Below are 18,432 nucleotides of genomic sequence, written 5' to 3'. Positions count from 1 at the left end.
TCGCACATTAGGTGATTTTCAAGACTATAAAACCACTTTTCTCACCAGATTAATGTTAAGGGAAGATTCAAGCCAATCCTTTTGGAAAGAAAAATTCTTGGCTGGATTACCTTATTTTTTGGGGGAAAAAGTTAGGAATTTTATTAAACAGCAACATGGTAATCCTATACCTTACGATAAATTAACATATGGTCAATTAATTAGTATAATTTATAAAGAAGGTCTACAAATCTGTCATGATTTGAAACTTCAAAGAAATTTAAAATATGAAATGCAACAAACTAAAAGAGAATTAGGATCTTATTGTAAACAATTTGATTATGACATAACATCTCCTCCAAGATGTGATGGTCAGTGTTCTAGAACTCATAAACCTAATAAACATTATAAACGACATCATAAAGATAAATATTATCAAAAAGACAAACTTGATTCTAATAAAAGAAAATATCATAAAACTTCTTATAACGATTTGACATGTTATACATGTGGTAAGAAGGGACATACGTCTAACTTTTGTAAATTCAATAAAAAATTAAATGCATTAAATTTAGAAAAAGAAGTTTTGAATAAAATCTATAAACTGTATATTGATTCAGATAATTCAGAATCTGAATTTAGAAAAAGTAAAAATCAAATTGATGAATTAGATTCAACAACCAGTTCATCCGAATAAAATATTTTTGTATTATACAGTATTTTTGTATTTCTAGTAAAATTCCGTAGTATATACTTGTTTGATAAACAGTACTTATTTTTAAAAGTACGATCTAAACAGTAACTGTTTTTGAAAACAGTATTGATATATAGGCTGGAAACCCAGAAGTGCGGGCTACTGGTCCAAAGGACTATTTAATTAGTCGTCTTCTTGGTATAACAACGCCACGTATCATACTTAAAATCATTCTCATAATTTAAATTCATATTTTTGACTTTACTATATATATCTCTATCTATAACTACTTTCCTATATTTTGCTCTGCCTATTTTAAATCTTCCTTGCAGCCTTACAAGGACAATGGAGAGAAGGAAAGCTACTGGGAATAAACACTCTGACTTAATTCTGAGGACAAAATCGGGTCCGTTCCATGGGGGGCTCTCACTTTGTGACCTTGTGACGAAGCAGAGGCTCTTACCCCCAGGTTACCCTATTCGACGAATGCGGCTATGTGGCCTAGGGCCCGACTTCGAGTGCGGGACGTCACTTAGTTTTGCACGTCAGCCCTTTAATGGGGTAGGTTGGGCGTGTCGTGAGGCACAAATCGATTCAGCCCGTAAAACAGAATTAAGTGGTACCGCAAGTTGTCACGATCCTGAGGTGCGGGTAACCAATCCCCTCTCGCTTAGACCTTCGGACACCTATTCTTAATAATAGTTTTTTATTTTCTTTTTTATTATCAAATAATTTATAACTATTATCATTTTAATTTAGGAAGTGATTTATATCTCTTTTGTAATCAATAAATGGTCTCTTAATAATTAAATATTTTTAATTATTTTGATATTTTTTATTTTAAATTCTAAATCTGTTTGATTTCAAAAAAAATATTGATTAGGAAACTCAAAAAAAATTATAATTATATATTTCTAATTTTGATCACTTTTAAAATTTCAAGAATTTATCTGTATGTGTATATATTATTTTTTCTAATAAACTGAGTAAATAATACTACTATTGTAGCATAAAAAAAAAATCCATTATCAATTCAATGATTAAGTATATAAGAAGTAAGTTTATAATGCAATATAAATTAATCACTTATATATATTTTAATATAAATAAAAACGTATACTTTAATATTATATAAATAAAAAAAATTAAAAGAAAAGTGAAAACGTATACTACTAATATAAAAAAAGAAAAATATAATACTGAAACGAGAGAACATATATGTAGATGCTTGTAATGAGAAAGCCCCCCTGTCAGTTGTTCTAGAACCCCAAATTGAAATTTCAAAATTGAAAAGTGAGAGAGCCCTTCTCTGCAGTGTTACTTCTAAAACCAGCAATTGGCCCCAAATCTACAGCTCCATTTTCTACTCTTCAGGTTCATGCCTTAATTTCTTTACTTACCTGCATTTCTCTCTGTTTGGCGGCCGAGAAAGTTTGAACTTTGAAGAGATTTCTCTCTATGTTATAAAAAATTTCAGTTTATTTTCCTATTCATTACTTTGATATTGCAAATTTATTGTTGCAGGTTATATATCCGCATGTAAACAGAAATGTCGCTGCTCAGTCGGTTCTTTTATAAGAGGCCTCCCGATGGATTGCTTGAATTTGTTGATAGAGTATACGGTAACGCCAAATTTCGCAGAGCTCTGTCTACATTTGAAATTGTAATGATTTTAGTTTTATTTCAATGTCTGATATATTTTTGTTTTGTTTCTTTCTTTTTTTCTTTTTGTTTATGTCTATGTTTATGGGCAGTTTTTGATTCTTGCTTTTCCACTGAAGTTTTGCCTGATGAAATGTACCAAATATATCTACATGAAATTGTAGCTGAGTTACATGAGGAATTTCCTGACTCGTCTTTCCTCGCTTTCAATTTTCGTGAGGGTGAGAAAAGGAGTCAATTTGCAAAAATTCTATGCCAATATGATGTTACTGTCATGGATTATCCGCGACAGTACGAGGGTTGCCCTCTTCTACCACTGTCTTTGATTCAGCATTTTCTTCGTGTTTCTGAGAGTTGGCTTTCCTTTGGGAATCATCAGAATATCATCCTTATCCATTGTGAGAGAGGGGGTTGGCCACTTTTGGCATACCTTTTGGCTAGTTTCTTGATTTTTAACAAGTTCCATAGTGGTGAACGAAGAACTCTTGAAATTGTGCATAGAGAGGCTCCTAAAGGGTTCTTGCAGCTGTTGTCACCTTTTAATCCTTTCCCGTCTCAGCTACGCTACCTTCAGTATGTAGCCAGAAGAAATATAGCACCTGAGTGGCCTCCTCCAGAACGAACACTTTCGTTGGATTGTGTTATTCTTCGTGCAATTCCAAGCTTCGACTCTGAAAATGGCTGCAGGCCTATCATCAGAATATTTGGTAGGGATCTCCACACCAAAGGTGGGCTTTCGACTCATATGCTCTTCTCCATGTCCAAGAAGAAGAAGACCAATCTTCGACATTATTGCCAGGTGAGAGGCTTCTTGTTCTTCTCCATCTTGTATCATTCTATATTCGATTTTTATTCACTGGGGCAATATGAATATGAATGTTCTGAAATTCCAGGCAGATTGTGATGTGATTAAGATTGACATTCAGTGTTGGGTGCAAGGAGATGTTGTGTTGGAATGTCTGCATCTGGACTTGGAACCAGAAAGGGAGGTTATGATGTTTCGTGTAATGTTTAATACTGCATTTATTCGGTCTAACATATTAATGCTCAATGCTGACAACTTGGACATTCTCTGGGAATCTAAGGAACGGTATCCAAAAGGCTTCCGAGCAGAGGTGAAATAAATTACTTGTTGAATTTAACACTTCTTTAACTCCTTCTGTTCAGAAGTTTGCAACCTGTGTAACAAAATTAATCTTTTAAGTGCAGATTTTGTTTGGAGAGGCAGAAAGTATATCCCCACCAAAGGCTCCAACCACAATTTTAAATGGTGAGGAGAAAGGTGGATTGCCAATTGAAGCTTTTTCTAGGGTTCAAGAACTTTTCAATGGGGTTGAGTGGGTTGATCACAATGATGATGCTGCCTTGTGGTTACTCAAACAACTTTCTGTCTTGAATGATGCTAGAGAATTTTCAAGATTACAAAATAAAGGCAGTTCATATGTATCACCTATTGACTCTGAAGAAGAATATAATGCTTCTAGTGCTGCTGACAGTTCAGATGAAGCATTTGAATTTACTTCCAAAGTTTCGACTGATTCAACTCTCTTACCTATTGACAATGATGGTCATCCAGATTCAAATAGTGCTTCTGAACCTCCAGTTGAAGTTTCATTCGAAGTTGTTCCATCCTCCCTTACTCAGCAACTATTAAGTGAAGGAACACCACTTTCTTCATCCACTCCAACTCGGCTTCCACCACCTATTGCTAGAACACCCCAGCCTCCACCTCCACCTCCACCTCCACCTCCACCTCCTTCTCCTTCACTTTCGTTTTCTACTCAAACTCCTTTGTCAAAACCCCCACCCCCACCCCCACCACCACCACCGCCGCCGCCGCCGCCTATACATGGTGATTTCAATGGTGGACCTCCTCTGCCACCTCCATTGCCGCCTCCTCTACCTAGTGTTTCCACTCAAGATTCGTCAATACTTCCTGCTCTAACTACCATTGGAGCTCCTCAACCACCTCCTTGTCCACCTCCACCTCCTAACTTCAGTAAACCTATTTCTTCACCACCTCTGTCACCTCCACCACCACCTCCACCTCCACCTCCTAGTTTCTCCAGTAAAGATTCTTACGCATCACTTCCTGCTACTAATGAAGGTCCACCATTGCCTCCACCTCCACCACCTCTCAATTCTTCTAAAGGTCCCCCACCAGCTCCTCCACCTCCTCTTTTTTCAACATCTAAGCAAAATTCTTTGTCGTCGCCGCCGCCACCACCACCACCACCAAGGCCACCATCTTTGATTAGCACAACCACTAGTCTAAAGTGTCCAACAACGCCAGCTCCACCACCTCCACCACCTTTGCCATCTCAGACACAGTCTTTGAGTTCAACCTCTTTCCGGGCACCTCCTCCTGCACCTCCTCCACCACCTTTGGGCCGCAATGGTAGTAATACCTTGAAACCACCTTCCCCTCTCCCCCCCCCTCCTCCTCCTCCTCCTCCTGCTTCAGGAACAAAGCAGCCTAGTTCTGTTCCTCCACCTGCACCCAAGCTTCCTGCTGCTCCCCCTCCACCACCAGGTCATAGCAGAGCACCAGGTCCACCACCACCACCTCCTGCAGGAGCAAAGATTTCTAATGTGCCACCTCCACCACCTCCATCTATTGGAAGAGCAAGACCTTCTTCAGGTTCAGTTGGTCAAGGAAGAGGTAGGAGTATTGGGACTGGTAATGCCCCAAGGAAAACTTCGCTAAAACCTTTACATTGGGTGAAAGTTACTCGAGCAGTGCAAGGGAGTTTGTGGGCAGATTCACAGAAACAAGAAAATCTGTCTAGGTGTGTACATTTTAGTCATTTTATTTTACTTCTTACCCCATTAATTATAACAATTACCCTGCTTATGTTTTAGCCTTCTTCCCTGCATCTTCTCCTGGTGATTGGGAGTGAGGGAGGAGGGTTGCACTTCTGAATGTTGCCTAATAGAACTCTCTGGTAGGGCCCCTGAAATTGATATATCGGAACTTGAAAGCTTGTTCTCAGCTGCTTCTGCTTCAGATGGGAGTGGCAGTAATAAAGCTGGAGGTCGACGTGGTTCTAACATTAACAAACCTGAGAAAGTGCAATTGGTGAGGCATTTTATTTTTTTGGTAGTTGCATCATGCTTATTATTGGCATTTCTAGGTAATATTCAAAAGAACATAAGATCAGTTGTCTAAATTGGTCTAAAAAATAATTTCTTTTAAGTAATAAATCTTGGTACTTGGAGGACAGGATCCTGAGAAGAAAAGGATGAAAATAGAGGAGTAATATAGTTTGTAAGAATCGAATCTTTCTGCACCATGAAGAATAAAATGAAAGATATACTTAAGAACCTTGAAATAAATATCCAGTCAAAAGTGAAGATCAAATTCTTAGTGATGCAGGACTGTGCAAGCAACTCAGATTGTTTGAAATTTTGAGGTGTAAGCTGAATTCTCCATATTCCCTAGTGAAGAAGTTCCAAATTAGGTGTAAAATCTGCCATTAGCTGTTCCTAGTCTAGGAGATGATATATAGTGTAGCTTGTGATTAGGAATTTGAGAAGTTGGCTTAATGAATAAGTACATGACTGGCAATGGCAAGCCTCAATCCTTAGCAGATCTATGTGAATAGTTTCACATTGGATGCTATCTCAAGGTCTCTTTCTACATGAAGCAAATCATAGGAATCTTGTATTAATTAGTTGATCAGACTTCAAGCAGCACCAAAGCCTTTTGTTGTTCTTTGTTGGTCCAATTAAAGGTTTTTAACCAGTTAATTTTCATGGAATAAATTCCAAAATTAATATTGTGATTATGTGAAAGTGAGGACGGAGATAACTGTAAAGGAGTTGAATAAGATGACAATGAAGCGAAGGATCAAAATTGCTACTTTAATCATGTGAATTTGAGTGCATACTGCATAGTTTGTAAGACACCGATGCAGATCTGAAGCTCTTTATGAAGTTCATCTTCTTTACTTTCTGTTGCAGAATAGTGGACAAGTAGAGAATTCACAATGTGTGTAATTATAACATAGTTGCTTATATCATAACTCATAAACAGGATAAAAAATGGTGGTTTTTATTCCTTGAGCATTCAAATAAAATGAATTATGGCTTGTTTGGGAATGCAGGAAAGGTTGAGGAATTTGTTTTGTCACTATCCAGGAGCCATAGAGAAAAAGAGGGAATAACTTTTGAACTGTAAACTAATACCATAGGTCCTGCAGAAACCTTGTGCCCTGATTTGGGGAGAAAAGATAGGGAAATGAAGCATTTAAAAGACACGAATTGAATAAATTTGCATTTTAAAAAAATCTTTGGCCATGGTTATTGTGCATCTATCTGTATTCTCTCTCTTCCTTTATATATTTATTTATTTATTTATTTATTCATTTATTTTTCTTGTGTACTTGCCTGTCAAGCTAAAATATTATTATATTTGACTACAAAACTGTTGGTTTATTAGCTTCCTTTTGAGTATTATCGCATTCACTATATAGAGAAAAGAATTTCTGGTGAAATACCTTTAGCAATAAAAGGATATTTAAACATTTGTCTCAATTTTAATCAAAATTGAGAAGAATATTTTATCTTTAATATTTTTTTATTCCCTCTTGTCCTGTCTCCCTTCTCCACCCTTCCCTCCCCCTCTCCTTCTACACCTTCTGTCTGGCACCCAACTCTCTTGTTGTCTCTTTCACAATGCAAGTAGAGATTCACTTGGCAAGCATGTAAGGGGTGGGGATATTTTAAAAGTTTTGAAATGTGTTGCTCATCTGTTTGTTTTCAACTGTTGGATTTACTTGTATTAATAATCTTTATCTCTTGCAAACATGTATTGCCGTCTTATTTTGGGCATATGTCGACCATACATCCTGGGATGTTCTTTTTCGCTTCCTGTTCATTGTGAAATCTCACTTCCCTTTTGACTTTGGAAGTATAAGAATTATCTCTAACTTGACTCAAACTTCCTGGTTTTGTTTCCTTCTGCAGGTTGACTTGCGTAGAGCATATAATTGTGAAATAATGCTCACAAAAATAAAAGTGCCTTTGCCAGAAATGATTGTAAGTCCATGTTTTACCTTACATAATGCAAGTTGATTTGCTGATTCTTAGACTTCTATGTCTGATCTTGAGAAGAAAAATCCCTTACATAATGATTTGCAAGGTGAGAATCTTGCCGAAAGTAACCACCTCTTAAGAATTCGGCCTGTTATTTGTTAAATATCTTTCATTTTTTTCCTTTATATTCAAATATTGTCCCCAAAATAGTAGGTTCTTTATGAGTGTAATATTTTGGTTTGGTTTCTGTTTGAACAAGAAATTTGAAACATGATCTGAATGAAGTTTTGAGGTTTATTTTGGTGGATAAAAAATTTGATTACCATTGAAAATTAACTTTTTTAAAAGTTCCATAATGTTCAAGTGATGAATATTCAAAATGCTAAAGCATTTGTATCCTTCCTCAATGACCACACCCAAAAAAAAAAAAAAAATCGTCTAAAGAAGCTGTGGTAAGCAATAGAGAAGCAAATTAGTGATGGTCAGATATGAGGGAGGCTTGAATCTTGCAATTGCTGTCCCAGGTTCTTTTATGTCTGGATCAGCTAAAATATGTCTTGGCCTCTTGGCCAGTGTACAGTTCTGTAAACGGCCAGTCCTCTCTTTTGCTCATTCTGGTCAGCCTTTGATTCATTGAACCAGCATAAATCCAGTTCTGTCTCTCTGTTTTTTTTTTTTTTTTTTTTTTAATGAACTATGCCTCTCTTTTGCCATCCTCAATCTCAGTTTAAGTTTGCTGTCCAGAAATTCCTGCAACCTATTTCTGTTATTCTAGTTCATAGAAAAGCTACTTTTGCCCTAAAACATTATGCAATCCGATCCAAATTATGTCAGTCTAAATATCTTGGAATCCTGATTTTCATTTCTGAACCTTGGTCCCAGTCATATCAAACCCTCAACTTTGAAGGCAATATGTACTTCCAATTGTCACTCTAGTTTTTTCACTGCCCTTGTTATCCTCACCAGTTTCTCTCCTTAAATCCATCACTATGAAGTCAATACTTATGTTCTAGAAACTCAATTTGATGGCTGATAAATATTTTTATCTTGTTGGCAGTCCGACTCAAGAAACCACCACCTCAGTCGGCACATGTTAACATATGCTATATCAGTTGGACTTAGACACTGTTTAAACTTATTGCTATTATTGTTTGTATCATTACAAACGACAACCATGAAGCCTTAATTCCAAACAATTGTTTGGACCATTGGGAGAGAAAAATTGCAAGAGAAAAAGAAATGCACATCCATGCTTTTAAATTCGATATGAAGGAAAGGAGACTTTGATTTTGCTAGTTAATTGTATGCTTTTGTTGTCACTTCTATGGAGATGATGGCTTCTGCTGTCACCTGCCTTTTTGAAGGGTGTATTACCTCATGGACTTTTGAAATTTTGTTTCATTTTTAATCTTTTTTTTTTTTTTTTTTTTTTTGTGAAATTGATTTTTTTAACTATTTCATATTTTATTTCCAGAATGCAGTTCTAGCTTTGGATTCTTCATCTTTAGACATTGACCAGGTTGAGAATCTCATCAAATTTTGTCCGACTAAGGAAGAAATGGAGACGCTGAAGGTATTTTTTTTTTATCTTATTTGCTTATGATAGGCATATGATGGCCACTGTCTGTAATGTTTGATTTGAATGAGAGACATTATAGCAGCTCTTTTCTTTATTTTTTTTAAAGAGTTTTTCATCTAGAAATCAACTGTTGATCGATTCAACTATGTAAGCGAGCTCATTGTGATCTCATGGACAGTAATGTATTTTATATTTTAAAAAAAAGTAGAAGTTGGAGATAAAAATGAGCGAAAGATGCCTGAGATGATATGGTCATGTATTATATAGGCTCCCACATGCCTTGGTTCGTAAATGTGATATTGTGGTGGTGGAGAGTATTAAAGGGGAAGAGGTCAACTATAACTATTTGGAGGGAAGTTCTCACAAAGGATCTACAACCTTTGGATATTAGTGAGGCTGAACAAAACAGAATGGAGACAAAAGATTCATATAGCAGACCCTAGTTGTATTGCCTATTAATGCTCTATTCTTTTATTAATATATCAAATGTTTAAAATTTTTCTTCAACAATCTTTCATAAGTATTTCAAATATTTTTTTTTGGGCTAAACTTTGCTTTGCATGCTCGACTAGAGCGGATGTTGAAAACAAAGGAATCATATAGCTGAAGCTAATTAATTTGAGACTAAGGCTTAGCAGTTGTTGTAAAAAAGAAAGAAATAAATAAATAAAGAGGCCAAAGGTGCTTTCTCAATCAGCCTTTCTGTGCAAGGGGGCAAAAGAACACTTGTGTTAAGGTTTTTCTATGGCATACGACCAGGTTCTCTCTCTCCCCCGCCTTTATCCCCCTTTATTTTTTTAATTCCATCTTCTCTGTTCTTCTCCGCTCCAATTTTCATTTTCTTCTCTTCCAGCCTCTCTCCTCTACCTTTCTTTTCCTTTTTTCATATGTTTTTTTTCATATCTAATATTCTCTCACAGTTAATCCAAAATATGATATCTTGTGCTTCCCTTTCTTCATTCTACCTCTGTCTTCTCAATGTACCAATAAAGACTAGTAACTTTTAAGAGATTGCAATTTTCCTTTTTGTACTATTTCTAAGAGAATGACTTCTCTCTCTATATATGCAAAGTTATAGATGTGTAAGGGATGAATGCAAGATTAAAACTCATTGCAAATACGTAAGTAAGCTTTTGATTGTGAATGTGAGACCGAGATCGGGACAAATCCTTTTTATTGGGAATGGGTTGTTGAACTCTTGAGATGTATTTGTCATGAAATGACTTTTCTATATGTAGGTTCTTGTGATCTGATTATCACGAGTTTACCTGCTTTTTCATATTTAACTCAATTGTATCTACTCTCATTTTTTTTTTTTCTTTCCCAACTTTTATTTTCCCGGATGCCTCCTTTGTCCTATCTCCTTTTTTGATGCTTTTGTATCCTGTTTCTTATCTTTTTTTTGGTTTAACCTTTGATGCTTCTGTTGCTTAATTTTTAAAGAAGAATCTTCTACCATTTGTCTAGCTTGCATTGATGTCAAGCCTTTTGCTATAGGAGAACAAAAGAGGTTAGATTGACAGAGTGCAACTTATTCTTAAAGTTATGATGAAGACAACTTCGTCTCTTGATGATATGTAATCATCTATGATTATTTCAGGGGATATTACTATTTTGTAGGAGTTTAGAATTATGGTTTAAGACATTTTGACTTCTTAATGATTATTATTATTATTATTAATTTTTTTTTGAATTTGGTGCTAGAGTTGAAAATTTTCATTTTATGAGTTTTCATTTTATTTTTTTTTGCACCTTTCCTTGTGCTTGAGCTTGTGGCTGGATTGCACAACCTCTTTGCACTTTGATGCACATTGCACCTTTAATAACTAAGGGTGCAGTCTCTATAGGGCCTTTGCAACTTAATGCAACTTGAGTCTTTGGTTGTGTTTGACGATAGCTTTTTAAGTAATTTTCAACATTTTGACCGTTCAAAATGTTAAACGCTATTTTTTATAGTGTTTGGTAACATAGCATTTGAACTAGCTTTTAGAGCTTAAGATAGCGTTTTATAAAAGATTAACCCATGTAACGTTTAGCTTTTAGCGTTTTATGAAAAGCTACTTAAACAACTACTAGCCAGTCAAACAACTAAACGCTACTAAAACAGCTGATAGCTATCAAAACATTTAATTTTGCTGAATAGTTCCTTTAATAACTATGTGGTGGCCGCACTCTCTGGGACATGCTTGCAAGTTGCAATCTAGGGCATCATGCAATATCTTGCTGTATAGATGTTTTTCTTAAGTATTTGGCATAAATTAATTTCTTTAGTGATTTTACTTATAAACAAAGGTCTCTGATTATTTTATATTATTGCTTGAGGTGGAAGTTATTTGCGCCTTGCTATTCAATAGAAAGAAATATATAATTACCTTACACTCTAATTTTTTACCTTATCTCTAATTCTTTAAAAGCAAAATTCGCCCCCAACACCCCTTCCCCCCTGAAAAAAAAACAAAAAATGGTGTAAGAAATGCATATGTAGATTGTAGACTAATTTTTGAGGCACATGTATGAGATATCAGCGATATAATGTGGTAGCAAAAATTAATTATTGTTCATGGTGTAATCTTATAAACAAGTGAATATATTTCTCAATCAAAGGCCAAAATGTTTATTGGGAAAAGCTAAAAGATTGGATATGTGACTTTCTATTCAACAAAGCTTTGGCAGATTGAACAATTTAGAAATTACATCATCAATTCATGGCATAAATGTAGTTAAGTTTCTTTTACGTTGAAAGAAAATGATTGTTATTTATTGTTGTTTCATACTGATTTGTTACTATATGCAGAATTACACAGGTGACAAGGAAATGCTGGGGAAGTGCGAACAGGTTAATAGTAATGTGCTAAAATCTTGAATTCAAGCAAAACCTGTTATTTGATTGCTGACTGGAATTTCATTCATTCAGTTTTTCCTAGAGTTGATGAAGGTTCCACGAGTAGAAGCTAAGCTCCGAGTATTTGCCTTCAGAATCACCTTTTCTACTCAGGTACTTTCTTGGATTGTTTTGGTTCTTATTTATATTATTTCGGAACGTCTTGTGCTTATGATTTTGTGATGTCAGGTGGATGATTTAAGATGTAATCTCAATACTATTAACAATGCTGCTAGAGAGGTACTGTAAAATTATGTATTTTGGCGTGCATAAAACGTTATGTTTGTTCTGCATCTTGAATGTTGTACATATTTCAGGTCAAAGAATCTGCAAAATTGCGTCAGATAATGCAAACAATTCTGACTTTAGGAAATGCTTTGAATCAGGGCACTGCAAGAGGTGCTACTTTGTTACTTTGAGTCACGTACTTTTCAGTAATATATCTTGTCTCTGTGCTTCTTGGTTTATTATACCTTCTTATATGTATTCACTTTTCTATCCAGGATCTGCTGTTGGATTCAAATTGGATAGTCTTCTTAAGTTATCTGATACTCGGGCTAGAAACAATAAAATGACATTAATGCACTATTTATGCAAGGTAGATTTGCAGAATCTTAATTCTGAATCTTGTTTTGCATTTTGAGTGAGTAAAGTTGTGGTTGTGAATTGTGACAGTTTTTGTTGCTTGTTGTAGCTTGAATGTGATAGCATTTGAACATGTCCTGTTTTCTTGCAAAGAAGGTTATAACTTCTAGTTTTGGGGGTCATACTGTTCTATTATAGCTATTCAGGTTTGATGTCTCTGTTTGCTAGATTTTTGTATTGAGCAAGATCCATGTAGAATGCCCGAGTTTTATTGGATTTGGCATTAATCTGAGTAATTCTGCTATAAAATTAATAAACTCAATTGATGCAGATTTTGGTGTAAAGTCTAATCATCAACATATTATGGCCATAAGGGTCAAAGTGGCTGTAAAGGACACATCAGATAATAGTAATGGTTGTCAGGGTGATTTGGAAATGGGTATCATGCAACAACCTTTACTGTAACCTTTGACCTGGATAAGAAAAGAGAAAGCCCTATTGTGGTTTATTTCGTCATTAATGATTATAATTATGGTCAAGTAAATTTGGTAGTGCAATGGATGTTGGATTTGTTTAGTGCATTGTTTGATTGCAAACTTCAATAAAAATAGAGCTTCTATTTCAGATTCCTTGTGGAACAGAAGGTTTGTTCTTCTAAATGAATTTGCCTTACTATATTGAGATGTTCACTATTTGTGTATAACTGAACTGGGCCAACGAAATGCAGTTATTATGTAGAGATAAATTTGGTTTTCGGTTTGGTGTGCTTATTGGTAATAATTGGTTTGGTTACTTCATAACTGGTAACCAAACTAAATGAAATAATTGAATTTTTATTATAAGTACACAAAAAATAATCTTATTTGTGGTCTATTATTTTTAATACATTTCTGCTGATATATAATTTGAAATTATCTTTTAGTGGTAATGTCATTAAAATTATATTTTTTTCATTCAGAATCTATTACAAAAAAACTAATTAATAACGCTTTAATTATCAATTATAATTTTTTGGTTAATTTGGTCATACCTGAATGAGTTGAAGTATTCGGTTTGGGTTATGTTCGCGTTTCCACTAAGTTCGGTTTGATTCAGTTTGTATTTTCGAGGTATTAAAAATTTTGGTTACTAAGATATTTCGGTTAAGTTGGGTTTGTTTTAGTTAACTGAATACTCATCCATACTCATGAGAAGTAATTGAAAGAAATTTGGAGCATTCTTGAATTATAATGGCGTGATATCAGAGGCTAATTTACAATGTTAATCTCTTTTTATGTCTTTAATTACAAGAAAAAGAGATGTTCATGCAAATTTCGTACTTTCTCATGAATTGACTTCAACATGTTCTGCATTATGCATTTTTCTGTAGTGTTTTTCATCGGTAGAAGCTGTTACATTTTGTGCTTCATTATAAATTAATTTTTATCTTGTTAGTCATTGACTATGGTTTTGATGTTTCATAAATTTGTAATTTTCAATGTAATGTTTCTTTGTTGGTAATGAGGCTTTCATGCTTTCATGGCATATTTTAATTGCTCTATTTGTGCTCCTATAGCTTCTTTCTGAGAAAATGCCGGAGTTGCTTGATTTTGATAAGGACCTTGTTCATATAGAAGCTGCCTCGAAGGTATAACTTCGATAGCTGTTCCTATTTGCTTCCAGGTTAGTTTTTACTTGCTGATGCTTGGTAGCTAGACTGACTGACATGTATTATTCCTTGTTTCTTTCTGCTATAAATTACTAGATTCAATTGAAAAATTTGGCTGAAGAAATGCAAGCTGTTAGTAAAGGTCTTGAAAAGGTTGAACAAGAACTTGCTGCTTCAGCCAATGATGGTGGTATCTCTGCAGGCTTCCAAAGGGTAAGGAATAATGAAGATTCTTGATTGCTTTGTTCAAATGGCTGTTTCATCATGCAATTGATTCTCTACAGTTTCAAGATGTTGACTAAGAGATTTATCACTTTCTTATTCAATTTACCGACTTTGCAAACTGTTGTTGGAAGGTCTATAGAACAAACTTACAGGATATTTGCCGTATACAAAATTGACTAATGGACATGTATGCGGTCAGTGGAAGTTCTAAATTGACCTAGGAACTAGGAAGTATGTAAAAAAAGAACAGTCTTTAAGAAATGGTTTTCAAAGATTAAAATGCTACAAAAGAAGAACTAAAGAACTTGTTAGGGTTTAGGTTTTATTATGTCTACGAGTAAAAGAATCAAAAAGAAGTTGAAGAGACCTAGGGCTCTTTTGTAGTTTTACCTATGATAACTTTTGTTATATATGTTAATGAAGAACGACTACTAAGCAGTATGATAATTCCAGGTTTTGGGACATTTTATGTATTCATTAATTCTTAAGGAAAGGAATGACAAATGGAAATGAATGCACGAATTTGCTTGTGAAGTTGATTTGAGCTTCATTTCATTTGGCATCTGATAGGTCTCATTTTGGATCTAACCTATAGTTATACTCATATCACATGGAATCCTAGAGGGAAAAGGCTTATTACTTATGGAAATCCTGGTGCTATTTTTCATAAATTTGTCAGACAATGAAAAGAAACAGGTGGAGTTTCCTATTCAATTGTAGTAATTTTCAAATTTTCCAGAAAATAGAAAAATTATGAAGTGTTTCCAGTTTCCACTTTTCCAAACATATTTTGATGCTTGAGAACAACAAAAATTATGTTCTAATTTTTTGTATGTAACTTCATTTTTCTTCTTTGCTTGTCCTTTTAGAAAAACACATGCATATATTTTATAGCTATCAGCCAAGCACCACAGCCACACTACAACAACCATCACGTAACGTCATCATTTCTATACAAACATCACTAGAAAGATCTTTACTGTTATGGAACTTGGCACCACAGCCAAATTGCTAATATTTGCAACTCTATCTCTTACTACTAACGTCCTTTCCCCTTTGTCATTAGCAGTTTGTGTGTCTGCACTGTCATTGACTGACTGCTGTCACCTTACACTATCAATAGTTACTGCTACATGTTGCCATTGCCACTCATTGCATTGTCACTATCAAATAGTTACTCCCACTTCCCTCAATAGGAAATTTAGTATAACTTTTGAATAGAAAAGAATTGACAAGAAAATCCTAAATCACCAATTACTTATATCTGATAATTATATCTTTAAATTATTTTGCTTTATTATTTTATTCGGCCACAACAGCCTTCTACTTAGGCTTAGGACCATCAAGTGTGGAAAAAGTTTGTGTTTATGCTAATACCTGCAATTGGGTTTTTTATGTTTAAATTGATTACAAGTTGTCTTCTAAGAATTTCTTTCCTAAATGGGTCAATTCTGCCTTTTGCGGATTAGGTAGGTTGATGCTATCTCATTTTCTGGTTTATATAGTAATGTTATATTGTGTTTGCAAACTGTAGTTTTTATCTAAAAATTTGTGACCTACTTATACTAATGAGATATTTGTGCCTAACTTATGGTTATTTTGAATTGCTTTTATTTTTCTATGTTCTGAGTTCTAACTTATGGTCTATTTTACTATAATATTGCTGTGGAGTAACTCAAAATACTAGATGCATATAGATAAATTTAAGTATGCCATACGTATTTATTGCTTAAATTGGCTGCTAGTAGATGATGATTTGCTTAGATCTAATTACCAGAATTATCAAGCCGAAGCCTTTCAATTTGGTTTTTGGTCACTTGAAATGTTGACCCTCTTTTGCAGGTGTTGAAGAACTTCCTTGATACTGCTGAAGCTGAAGTGAGACTACTCATCTCCTTGTATTCTGAAGTGGTTAGCATCTCTATATGGCTTTAAGATTTATTTTATGGATATCCACATGCAGTTCATTGCTGGTTAATCCTAAATGCTTGGTACCTTATCTTTCAGGGAAGAAATGCAGATTCATTGTCCCAGTACTTTGGAGAGGATCCAGCTCGTTGCCCCTTTGAGCAAGGTCAAAATGGCAATGCTGTTTTCCTTTGGTTTTCGAGGACACTTGTAGTCTTAAATTAACCTGATATTGGTTTTTGTCATTCATTCAAAATGTGAAATTGGAATATATTGATAATTTCACCACTGAGAAGTTCTGATTACTACAATTATTAGTGGTTTTTCTACTAGAACTATACAAGGTGTCATAATTCTTGGTCATTACTATATGATTTTAGAATTTGCATTAGCTTTTATATTGCAACTTCCAATTCCAAAGCTTGATATGGTCGTAGATAAGAATGGTACTCAAGCTTGATGGAACTAAGGGATTATAGGTTATTTTTCCTCTGATGCTCTAGGTTTGTGTTGTTGCTAATGCAAGCCTAAAGTTTGATGCGAGGCAGTAATGGGATACATTTTTAATGTACTGTGATCATAATATTTGAATTGATTGATGACATGTTTTGGTTATGCTTTCTCTTTGCAGTGACACAAATCTTGGTCCTCTTTGTGAAGATGTTCAAGAAGGCACGAGAAGAGAATGAAAGGCAGGCCGAGGCTGAAAAGAAGAAACTAGAAAAGGAAGCTTTGAAAGAACGGGCAGCTGCAAATTTATCAGCAAAGAAAGATGGTATTGATAGTGACAAGTTAAAACCAGGTTTACAAATCCATAAACACTCTTCATAATCCTCCTTAATAGCATAGCAACTTCAGGTCTACTCTGTATATTAGTCATGCGTACTGATCACAGCTACCCTCGAGATAGGGCTGCATCGAATAGGCGTTATCTCTTTTGCTTGCATATTTTGCAAGTTGGTCTCCTTCGGGTTAATACCGGTTTAACTACAGATGACTGAGAAAGTGTTAATGATTCAAATTTCATATAGATTAAGTAGAAAATGTATTCGACCGATGTATAGTATATGAAATGAGTCCAGAACTCCATCCTTAGTCTTCTATAGAATCGAGAATGATTAGAGTAAGTTGTGGCAGTTATGGACACAGATTCATCATATTTGAGACTTGGTGGAACAAAGATGTCTTCTTGATATTCAATGTACAGTGCATTGGCTTATTCCATTATACAATTCATGTTCTTTTGCATTTTTTGGCGTTTGGCACATCCAGGAAAATAAGCCGGATTCATAATCGATGGAAAACTGAACTTCTTTCAGTGAAAGTGATTATTTATTTATAAATATTTTCCAAATTTTGGTAAATTAATTATAATGAGAATATATATATATATTGTATTATTAATTAACGGATTATTAGTTATTACTATTGTCATTACCATCGGTTATTGTCATCACCAATGATTGCATTCTGACTATAATGAAAGAAAAACATAGAAATATATGTTAATTGATTATCTGTAATCACTGTTGTCATCATCGTGAATTATCGTTAATCACCATTGATTTTTTATAATAATTTGTTTATAACAAAAAATAAGTTCAAGAAACATATGTTTTAGAAATGGGTTGTTTTTGCCAAAAAAAATAAAATTATTTATGGACCTTTTATCGTTAATCACCATTGATTTTTTATAATAATTTGTTTATAACAAAAAATAAGTTCAAGAAACATATGTTTTAGAAATAGGTTGTTTTTGCCAAAAAAAATAAAATTATTTATGGACCTTTTCTTTTCGTGTTATGTTAAAAATATTTGAAATAGAAGTCCTAAGAGTGAATATCTATCCTGTTGCATTACAAGACGATCATTAAACATATATTATTTTGTGCATGACTTGGTTCAATTTAATTTTGCAAATCTTTATAATTTTATTTTGCTTTAAAAATCATTTCAATACTTTTAAGGACTAATTGTAAATAGAGTTTCTACTTGGAGTTAAATTCCTAATAGATTTACAGTATCTTCTATATGTATATATATGCGACCCTATTGATGAAAATATACACAATAATATTTTTCCACATTGAATTACATGGTATCAGAGTCTTTGGCTCATTAGCGTTCTTTTTCTTCTTTCTTACGCGTTGACGCTTTTGGCGAGAAACTCTTTGTTTCGTGACTGTTAGTCTAGATCTCCCACCTAGGCTTGTGCATTTGTCTCATTGCTACCA

The 18,432-nt window shown here is 34.4% G+C and overlaps 1 protein-coding gene across 1 annotated transcript; it reads left to right on the top strand.

Moving 5' to 3' along the window:
- Positions 1 to 1,889: 1,889 nt before the first annotated feature.
- On the top strand, positions 1,890 to 17,430 carry AFH14 (Formin Homology 14). The gene is made up of 18 exons (XM_089716278.1): positions 1,890 to 2,047; positions 2,198 to 2,295; positions 2,428 to 3,134; positions 3,229 to 3,450; positions 3,545 to 5,124; positions 5,285 to 5,414; positions 7,304 to 7,375; positions 8,847 to 8,945; positions 11,746 to 11,787; positions 11,866 to 11,946; positions 12,022 to 12,072; positions 12,150 to 12,231; positions 12,336 to 12,430; positions 13,973 to 14,044; positions 14,162 to 14,278; positions 16,133 to 16,201; positions 16,298 to 16,364; positions 16,830 to 17,430. The coding sequence occupies exons 2-18, from the start codon at positions 2,223 to 2,225 to the stop codon at positions 17,027 to 17,029; spliced, it is 3,759 nt and encodes a 1,252-aa protein (XP_089572404.1). The 5' UTR covers positions 1,890 to 2,047; positions 2,198 to 2,222; the 3' UTR covers positions 17,030 to 17,430.
- The last annotated feature ends 1,002 nt before the right edge of the window (positions 17,431 to 18,432 follow it).

This window comes from Jatropha curcas, chromosome 11 (genome assembly GCF_041381405.1).
Source record: "Jatropha curcas cultivar XTBG-Jc1 chromosome 11, XTBG_Jcur_1.0, whole genome shotgun sequence".
In the NCBI taxonomy this organism is placed as follows: Eukaryota; Viridiplantae; Streptophyta; class Magnoliopsida; order Malpighiales; family Euphorbiaceae; genus Jatropha; species Jatropha curcas.
The sequence above is the reverse complement of the archived record's forward strand: the minus strand, read 5'-3'. Positions and strand labels throughout refer to the sequence as shown.